Source organism: Paralichthys olivaceus, chromosome 22 (assembly GCF_024713975.1).
Source record: "Paralichthys olivaceus isolate ysfri-2021 chromosome 22, ASM2471397v2, whole genome shotgun sequence".
Taxonomy (NCBI): Eukaryota; Metazoa; Chordata; class Actinopteri; order Pleuronectiformes; family Paralichthyidae; genus Paralichthys; species Paralichthys olivaceus.
The window spans coordinates 5,562,988-5,573,030 of NC_091114.1; the positions used below are offsets into that span (position 1 = coordinate 5,562,988).

The 10,043-nt window shown below is 36.9% G+C and overlaps 1 protein-coding gene across 2 annotated transcripts; it reads right to left on the reverse strand.

The window, feature by feature from the left end:
* Positions 1–1,181: 1,181 nt before the first annotated feature.
* il13ra1 (interleukin 13 receptor, alpha 1) lies at positions 1,182–7,682 on the reverse strand. Of its 2 annotated transcripts, XM_020107149.2 has the most exons (10): positions 6,981–7,682; positions 5,197–5,348; positions 4,470–4,596; positions 4,265–4,361; positions 3,717–3,919; positions 3,457–3,584; positions 3,004–3,133; positions 2,605–2,701; positions 2,434–2,509; positions 1,182–1,856 (listed from the first exon to the last, which is right to left on the reverse strand). In XM_020107149.2, exons 1-10 carry the CDS (start codon positions 7,051–7,053, stop codon positions 1,704–1,706), a joined length of 1,236 nt encoding a protein of 411 aa, XP_019962708.2. In that variant the 5' UTR covers positions 7,054–7,682; the 3' UTR covers positions 1,182–1,703. The 2 variants fall into 2 exon arrangements, with proteins under 2 accessions (XP_019962708.2, XP_019962710.2); XM_020107151.2 differs by lacking the exon at positions 5,197–5,348 and having other exon boundaries at positions 6,981–7,656.
* Between the last annotated feature and the right edge of the window lie 2,361 nt (positions 7,683–10,043).

Here is a 10,043-nt window from a genome sequence, read left to right on the forward strand (position 1 = left end):
TGACATTATCCTTAATATTTTTGTAAAACAGAAGTAAAAAAAACAAAGTTCACAAATATTGCTGTAAATCTGTTTTTAAAAAAGTGACTTTAAAAATGCATACGAGAAATGTTAATGTGTGGGAGGGAATTATGGTGAACTGTTATTTTCTGTATGTAGAGCTTTATTTGGGAAAACAGTCTTCTCATTCAGCTCCACCAACAATTGGAATAGTTTAAATGTTGATTTAAGAAACATTATTAATTATCTAGAAACTTGAGACATGGCTTAAAGCAAACCAATCTTTTGATCATGTGTAATCAGTATACTTCATCTAATGTGATTCAGCTAACATGTACCTGTGGCTTTGAATTGTATCTGAGTCCAGCATTGAACAGCTAGATTTTTATAATGTATTTTAATTATGGGTTAGTTACTTGTTTTTAATTGGTGTTTTAATCAGTAGTTTTATAATAATATCCATAATTCCTTATGATTATTATTTGTTGTACAAATGGTTTGGACACCAAGATGATTTTCACATTAATGTATCTCAGGTATACACAAGCATATTGCTCTCACTTGAATAAAAGAAAATCTTAGAATGTGTGTACTTTCTGTATGTTGCCATGTTACATGTCAATGTGCAATATTCATGTGTAAAGTTGCAGCATAACCACAAAGCAGAAGATACCGTTATTCTATGGTTTCATCAAGACTGAGCAATTTTTAACGAATTTCAAAAGCTGTCTGACAATCACAATTCTCAGGGAATGCCTTGTTTTCTATATGTTGAGCAGGAAGTGAACATTTACAGTAAGTCCTTCCTTCAAGCATCACACTGCGTCAACTGAGTGACCTGTACACATGCGCTAAGTCTGAAATGCATTCTCCACTTGTTAGAATGCACAGTTGCTCAACAGTTGAAGATGGGACTCCTCGCCGTTGTCTTTTGCAGAAGTTGACATTGCAAAACGTTTAAGCTTGTGAAACTAAATTCAGTAGAAGGAACTCATTGGCCCATCTGTGGCTTGTTTTATTAGTCAACGATCTTTCACTGGAAAAACTAAGCTTATCTGCACAAGCAGCCTGTAAACGTCCGTTCATTAGATACTGTAAGACTGTGTTCTGGATTTGGTGCAAAGAGACTCAGCAGTGAGGAAAAGGATACAAGTGAAGAAAAGATATTATGGGACGACAAATTGTTGAGCCAAGCTTTGTGATTTATTCATTTTTTAATACTTCAACTGGTGTCAGGAAACAGCCACAGTTAGATGACAACCTACGTTCACAGCTCAGCACATAACATTTCAAAAGATTTTCAGAACAGAACACTTTGGCCGGATATTGAAAAAGAAAGTCCAGCAAAACAATAAAAAAACTAAATCTTTTCAGCAGTGATAGTGACTACATGGGACAAATACAGCAACCATTGTTTTTTAACTATTAAATAAAACACATAATTAAAATTGAAATGTATTTTTAATTTAATTCATTGTGGTTTTTGAATGTAATTTAGTATGATTTTATTCTTTATACAAAAAGTAATTGACAAGCATAATATTCTCACATAAAATTAAAATATTTAGCAGTTTTGCATGTAGATGCACATAAAAATGAGTTGCAACTTGCTGCAGAACAAGGGATTGTTTAGATCGCACAAATAAAAATCATGGTAATTGTTTTCCAAGTTGATATCTTCTTTTTTTTCAGTTGCCACTCGCTCATGATGAATTCTCATCACAAAATTTTACTTTATTCTCACTTGGGCTGGAAGGAAACGCTCCATTTGTGTCTATATCAACAGGATCTGTCAACAGTGTGATTTTACAGAAGTCATCTTCCTCTGCTGGGATGTACATATTGCCAACAGTGCTCTGAGAAAACAGAAAGATAAATGTTTGAAAAGAAATCAAACTCAGTTGCATTTGAAAAGCCATCATCAAATCATTTTAGAGACCACAACAACTGTTGTGATTATGGACTCAATTGATTCGAGAAACAGTGAAAGGATAACTCCTAAAAAAAACAAAATAAAAAAATGATTATATATTTAATTATATGTGACTGAATCAAAGCTATAACTTACATCTGCAACTTAATGAATCAGGACTTGTGCACAGATGTTGGACATATAATCTGTTTAAATTGTGGCCCCTTTATGGTGCATGATTTAGAAAAATCATAGATCCGCCACTGACTTGAACACAAACTGTATATTAAGGCGACCACTAGCAACCTGTTAGCTTAACTGGTCAAAAAGACCAGAAGCATGGCAGAACAGCCTGACTATGTCCAGGGGAACCAGTACTACTAAAGCTCAGTTTCACACTTATGATTCTAATACTTAACTTCAGGTCAACCTCCTCACCTGTCAGGACAAATACTTCCCAAACCATCCTTCTATCCCTTTAACAATTCCAGGAGACACCACCATCAGGGTGTTAACCTCACCTTATTGTTGTTGTCAAAAATATCTGTGAGGTGGTCCCGAGGTTGTGGTACTTGAGGGAAGATGTGAATCCTAATCCTGTACGGTGAGAGTTAAAATATCAGAGTCAAAACAGATTCAAAAAATACTAGAATCAATAGCATCCAAGGAAACATTAATAAGACGATACACACTTCCTGCAACACACAAAGGTCAGGACTGTCAGGCCAGCCAGCACCAATGGGGTGAGGACGACGGCATACACCCACCCATAAGCATCCGTCTCTGCATCTGCATGTAAAAACATCCACAGTGTTATTATCAGCAGAGAGTGACTAACACAGCAACAGAGCTTAAACTGAAACCAAAAGAATTTACAACATAATGCAGAAGTCATCTTTGTCATAGAACGCTTCCTGAAACAGACTGTAGATGGGAGCATCACATTCAAATCCTACACACAGTGGCTTTAAAAGGCTTATTAGTTCATTACTGTGTATATATATATATATTTATGTGTGTATATATATATATATATTTATATGCCTTTTAAAGTGCCTTTCTAATTTCAAACAGAGAGATGAAGACCATACCAAAATATTTCTCCTCGCTCCATTCTGTATTAAATTTTGAGTAACAAGCTTTCATTGCCATGCGGTACTGGCAGTCAGGCAGCCGGTTCAGCTCATATGATGTTTGTTTTATGTCTTGTATCAACAGATCCTGTGGGAGAATGAAGACATAATTGTTATAGTGGTTAATCACTCACATATCAGTTTACATCGTGGCATTGTCAAACCCCCCTTGAATTGAAGGTATATTATTCATTTCAAAAATGTAAAGAAAGGTGAGTGAAGGAGAGCAAACAGATATATACAGTATGTCATATCTTTTGACTGAAATATAACTTCTTCACTCTCAATCTCAGGTATTCAATTAGGCATCCAGTTGCTAAAATTGAAATTATTACATGTTATGATGATTATTAATGGAACCTATTGAGCCTAAAATAAATGGACTTAATGCGTCACAGTGACATCTCTTACCTTCTTTTTCTGACACTCAGTGTAGTTGATCTGAAACGCCTGAAAACCGCTTGTGATGTCAGGAGTATTCCATCCGATGGTGAATTTATTCCCATCTTTTTTTACTGTCCAGTTAAGGGATTCTTTCACTGTGAAGAGACAGGCATGACAGATATTCCAGAAATTGTAACGAATACATTTCCAAGAAAGGACAGAGAGCAACTTCTTGGACTGAAGAAGGAAGTACATCTTGTATTTCAATACAATTCTTTCCACCATACCATCATTTATATTGTCCTTGCTGAAAGTGTTCCTGAAAGGCGTGTTGTTCACCGTCCCGTTGAACAAAATCTGAATTTCCTGTTGGAGGTTGGACTGCAGCCTACAGCCGGTCCTGACGCCTAGGGTGATATTATATGACGAGCACTCTTGCAAACGGGGTAAAGGGGTAACCTCGTTTACAGATTGATACTTTTTCACCACTCTTGGAAAGAGAGAGAAAAAAAGGTGATTAGCTCTTAAGCTCCACACTAATTCTGAAATCCCCAAAAAGTAAATTAAAGAAAAAAGAACTAGTGAAATGAACATTTAACACATACACTCTTCGATACGATTCAATAAATAGCTCAACATTCTTATGTCTGACTTGACAGCCAGAAGCTGGTTAGTTATAAGAAAGCTAGCAACTCTTCTTTTTCTGTAAAGAAAACAAACTTGTGCAGCCTGTGCTTTTCAGCTTTGGATTTCTGGGTTTGGCTGATGCCAGTCTGCCATGTTTATTCAACACTTAATCACCGTATTTGGCTAGGCCTTAACAAATGACACATACCGATAGAAAAAATGAACACTTTGCTTGGGAGCAGCTGGCTTCCAGAAGCAGGTAACGTCATTTGAGGAGTACCTGTAGCACTGCACGTCCCTCATCACTGGAAGGAGCAAACACATGAATCCAGTCAAAATATTATTCAAAAAGCTTTAGCCTATTTCTTTGTGTACTCAAAAGCATTCAAATTGAAGGGAGCAAAGTGAGCTACCTGGATAAGAGACATTGAGGACAGCCGGCTCGCTCTTTCTGTTATCACATTTAGTTACAACGGAAAAATGCAGAAATCCTCCGTTCATCACGGTGGTAGGGCGGGTCCAGGGAGGGGAAGGGAGATCCTGAAAAACAAAAACACACACACAAACTTCAGCACATCTAATATCGGAGTATAAACTGTATTCATCGCATATAAATACTGTGGCAAATGAATTTCTAGCAATACTTCCCAACCATATGTAAATAATAATAATCCAAAGAATTTTAATTAACTCAGGGCACCAAAATGATCTGTTGCTTCCAGGAGGAAATTTTAACTTAAATATAATAAAATGTATAATAATAATAAAACATTGGCAGTGATTCCTAAGATGTTATTATCAAAAAACAAATGTAATGGATGGATTGACATTTTACTGTTGAATCATAAACGTATATACTTATTATAAAAATGAAACACAAATACAACCAAATATGTAGAACTTGAATTTAAAAATGAACGTATGTAAATGTCAAAACAAATGCTCATCTTCAGTTTTCATATCGGCAAAAATAAACGCTGACACCGATATGTCTGTGGAAGACTAATTTTGGCCAATATTATCGCCCCAACTGATTTGGCAGTCAAATACGATTAAAATGAGATGTGTTCATGAAACCTTTTATGAAAAACATGAAGAAGAAATACATTTTACAAAATGGAGCGACATATGGAAACTCACTTCCGTAAAGCTGTCTTCTGATATTCCTTTTTTATATGAAAGCACCTGAAAGGTGCAATTCACCGCTGAATGCTGCAGTGGGTCCCAGGTCAACTGAGGTTGAAAGTCGTTAATCCACAGCAGGGACAGATTTTGTGGTGGTAAGACTTGGCCTCAGGTGAAGAAGGAGACAGACATCTCATAACATAGGGTTTCAGCTGGGTTGTGATCAACTTCTGTGTATGTGCAAATGCATTTTGTAGTATACACATTCACACTAAACATTTTCCCATCAACATGAGCATTTGAGGATTCGGGGCCGGGCCAGAGGGGCTCTGCTCTTAGCATCTTATGTCTTATTTGATTTGCATGCACTCCAGTTTAAAACACAATAAATATGAAAATAATTTTTACACACAATGCTTGAACAAGGAACATAAGCATTTATGCTCAAAGCCAGAGACTCCCTGGTCCCTGATTTACAAACATCCATCCCTGGAGGTAAATTATTTTACATGTTATTTCTGGTGTGTGACATTCATGGTTTTGAATATAGTAAGATCAGACAGCTAGCCCTCAAGCACACCACCTACCTCGACCAAAATGTTTTAAATGTGTCAACAATGAGTTTGCTTTGGTGCACATTAGTGTCCTTATTTCATCAGCCAAACTATGTTTGTAGCAGGATTACACAAAAAGTACTCAACAGGTTACAACAAAACATTTTGCAAGAATATGTTATGGGTCGAGAAAGAACCAATACAAATTTGAGCCGTGGATCTGATCAGGGGGCAGATCCAGGATTTTCTTTTCAATTTCTTTAACATTGTGAAATAGGATGTTTTTCAGCCTTCCTGTTGATTTCTCAGAGAATCACGCTTGAATCGGAAAAATCTAAGATACAATAAGCGGGTTGTAATGAACAATTTCTGAATCTGGCTGATTTAAAAGTAGTTTAATAACAGTGTTACTGTAAATTCCACCATTGTGTATCTAGGAAACACAATGTAGGCTTATAAGTTAAGCTTGTTTTTTTTTGTCTGCCAAAATACAAAGTGAATAAATAACTAACTCAATACAATACACACAGAAATAAATAAATACTTGCATGTTGGAAATACTCTGCATACTGTGAACACTTGCACACTGTACTTACTCAGCTGTACTGCTCTTCCTATTTTTCCTTTTTACCTTCAAAAACATACTGTGTATATATTATTATATTTACATTGTTAAATTTTAATACTCGATTTTTTTTTAATCTTCTTAAATTTAGAGATGTCTGACATGCACCAAAACAAATCCCATGTGTGTGTAAACTTACTTGGCAATAAAAGCTTTTCTGATTCTGATGCTAATTCATAAATAAGCTGGTTCATCACCAAACTGTGTTTTTGTTTTTTAAATCATGCATCTCTTTTACGTTTACTTGGATTTTCTGGTTGTTCATTTATTTATTAAAGTTCTTTTTTTTAAGATTTGGCAGTTTCGGTCCTCCACACTCTGCTGAGGGCGTCTCTAGTTTTGCTGAGGACATGTTATGTCCCGTTATAACCTGGATATATAAATGTAAATATAAATTACAAGTGAAACATGTTTCTGTGTCTACAGGCAAATCAGACTTCATCGAAATCCCAGCGCAACAGGATATGAAGTTCAGAAACCTGTTTACAAGTCACTGTGTGTCGTTGCTATGGAAACAAACTGTCAGGGGATTAAGTTTTATAAAGTTTTTTCAAGAATAATATCGAGAAATGGAAAAAGATTTTTTTTAAAAGCGTGTTATCAAAAGTGTGTGTTTTTACCCGTGTGCGATTCCACCATCAGAAAGAGCCGAGCTATAAGGAACAAGGACAAACTTCCAGTCCTTCCAGTCATCTTGTCTTTTCACTCGTCCTTCCCTGGTTTCGTCTTCACCTCCGCTGCCAAGAGTCAATATTCTTCCTCCACAAAATTACAAAGTTTTGAGGATTCAGTCTATGGTTGAGTCACGTTGACCCAGAGCTGTGCTTCATCGGAAAGCAGGAAGACGTCAGGAGCATGGAGGCTGGAACTGGGCGGAGAGCTTCCCGTTTCTGACGGGGAAGCTTTTACGAGCAGGAACCAATGGTTGTATGAATCAATGGAAATACACCACCAAGTCTCACGTTCTGGATTAGATACAACAAGAAGATAATCTAACACAAGAAGATAAGAATATAAGATGGGAAGATAAGCTATCATGAGAAGATAAGAAGATAAGATAGGAAAGTAAGATATCATGAGAAGATAAGAATATAAGATAGGAAGATAAGATAAGAGGATAACACAAGAACATAACACAAGAAGATAACATAAGAAGATAACATAAGAAGATAACATAAGAAGATAACATAAGAGGATTGACCAATATACAAAAAAAAGATAACATCAAATTCTAAGAGATAACAAAAGAGAACAAGATGAGAAGATAACGACATGAGAAGATAAGCAGCTCAAAAAGAGGAAGCAGTTCAACAAGAAGAAACAGCTCAAACAGCCGAGTCACTTCCACCAGTTAACATTCGTCTAAGTGGCAGTTACGATCCTCAGATGAGGGCTTGCCAATTGTTTCTATATTTTTCATTTTACCCCATCGACGGTGATATGATGTGACTTCTCTCTTGTGGCAAATGTACTTATTGTAAGTCGCTTTGGACTAAAGCGTCTGCTAAATGCCCTAAATGGAAATGGAAATGGAAACAGTCACCTGTGTCTTTTCAATGGCAGTAGCGGTGCGACAATTAAGGAATCAGAGTTGCGCCGTTAATCAGCCTTTTGTCACTTTATAGTTTGGATCATAATTGCTCTTACAACATTGACGCCAAATTAGGTGAAATTCTGTTGACTAGTTATTGCAGTACATGTTTTTGGTGTTTTATCTAAATAGTTACAGGATGATTAGACAAATAGTTAAATGGCCAATTTCTACGCTGAGCCCCGCCCTTTGCAAACGTTTTTGGTTAGTAACAGAAATGATTTTTTGAAAAATCCTGATGATTTGAATAGAAATGTGTATCTAAGTCACTAGAATACACTAATACACTATATTGCCAAAAGTATTGGGTCACCTGCCTTGACTCGCATATGAATTTAAGCGACATCCCATTCTTAATCCCCTTTGCAGCTATAACAGCTTCAACTCTTCTGGGAAGGCTTTCCACAGGGTTTAGGAGTGTCTTTATGGGAACCATTCTTCCAGAAGCGTATTTTTGAGGTCACACATTTGATGTTGGACGAGAAGGCCTGGCTGTCAGTCTCTGCTCTAAATTATCCCATCGGGTTGAGGCCAGGACTCTGTGCAGGCCAGTCAAATCCATCCACACCAATCTCTCTCATCCATGTCTTAATGGACTTTGCTTTGTGCACTGGTGCACAGTCATGTTGGAACAGGAAGGGGCCATCCCCAAACTGTTTCCACAAAGTTGCCAAAATTATTCACTCACCCATCCAAATGGGTGTATAAAGTGCACTATATTGCCAAAAGTATCAATATCCAAGTGTTCAGTTTGGTGATGAATCAGAGACTGAGAGCCAGGCCTTCTCGTCCAACATCAGTGTGTGATCTCACAAATACGCTTCTGGAAGAAAGTCAAAAAGTCCTATAAACACACTTTTTATAAACATAAACCCTGTGGAAAGCATTCCCAGAAGAGTTGAAGCTATTATAGCTGCAAAGGGAGGACCGATGTCATATTAAACCCTATGGATTAAGAACAGCATGGCACTTAAGTTCATATGCAAGTCAAGCATGGTGACCCAATACTTTTGGCAATATAGTGCATCTACCAAGTTTGATGATGATTGAATCAAATGATGAAGGCCAATGTCCTGTTTTGCTAAATATTTTTTGGGTAAATGGCATTCTTTTTTTTTTGACCAATCCTGCTCATTTATAGTAGACATATGTATCTCAGTCTCATGTGAAGATGTCACACTACTGCTTTTCAATTTACGCAAATTAGCCAAACAATGATCATGGCGGACTTTATGGTCCAAGAGGCTTTTTTGTAGAACATATTGAGCTGGACTTGTGTGTTGAATTTTAAGTTAATCAGACTTAGGGTGTGAGGGCCGTCACAAAATGACGTGTTATATTTAGTTTCAAACTCTTTTTTATCATTATGTTCTGCGGCACTGAAATATGTTTTACTACAGAAATATATAAAACTATAGTAAGTTCTACTTAAAATACATTTTTTATATTCAGAGGTTGAGCGGTTAAATGAAAAAAAAAATGTATTTTGATGTATTCATAACAGATAACCCTGAGATAGAATGACTACATGCACAGATACCATAAATGGTCAAATATCCATCAGTGTGGTAAGTTCCTGCAGCTGTCCTTATTAGGACTCTGCATTGACTTTTATTCATTGTGGGAAGCTTCACCAAAATCTTCTCCCGATAACCTAAACCAAGACCAGTGCATGCCTAACCCTGACCTGACGCCTTGCCTCAGTCGGACCAGGCTTCAGCTCCTGACAAGTCAGTGTTAACTCACATATATATATATAGTCCTTAACATATATAGACTAATGCAAATATATGGGCAGGTCAAGTATACAGTACACATTATATGTGGGCAGCTGTGGCTCAGGAGGTACAGTAGGTCACCCCCTAACAAGAAGGTCCCTGGTTGGATCCCTGGGTGCTGTATCTGTGCTGGTCAATGTGTGGGTGACGTGTGATAAACTGCTGCACACTGTATGGATGTGTGTTTCAAGGGCAAATCTATACTGTATAGTGCATTGAGTTGTCATCAAGACTATAAAAGTGCAATATAAATCCAGCCCATTCACCATATGACTATAAAAATGTATATATCTATGCATAAACTCTAAGTATGG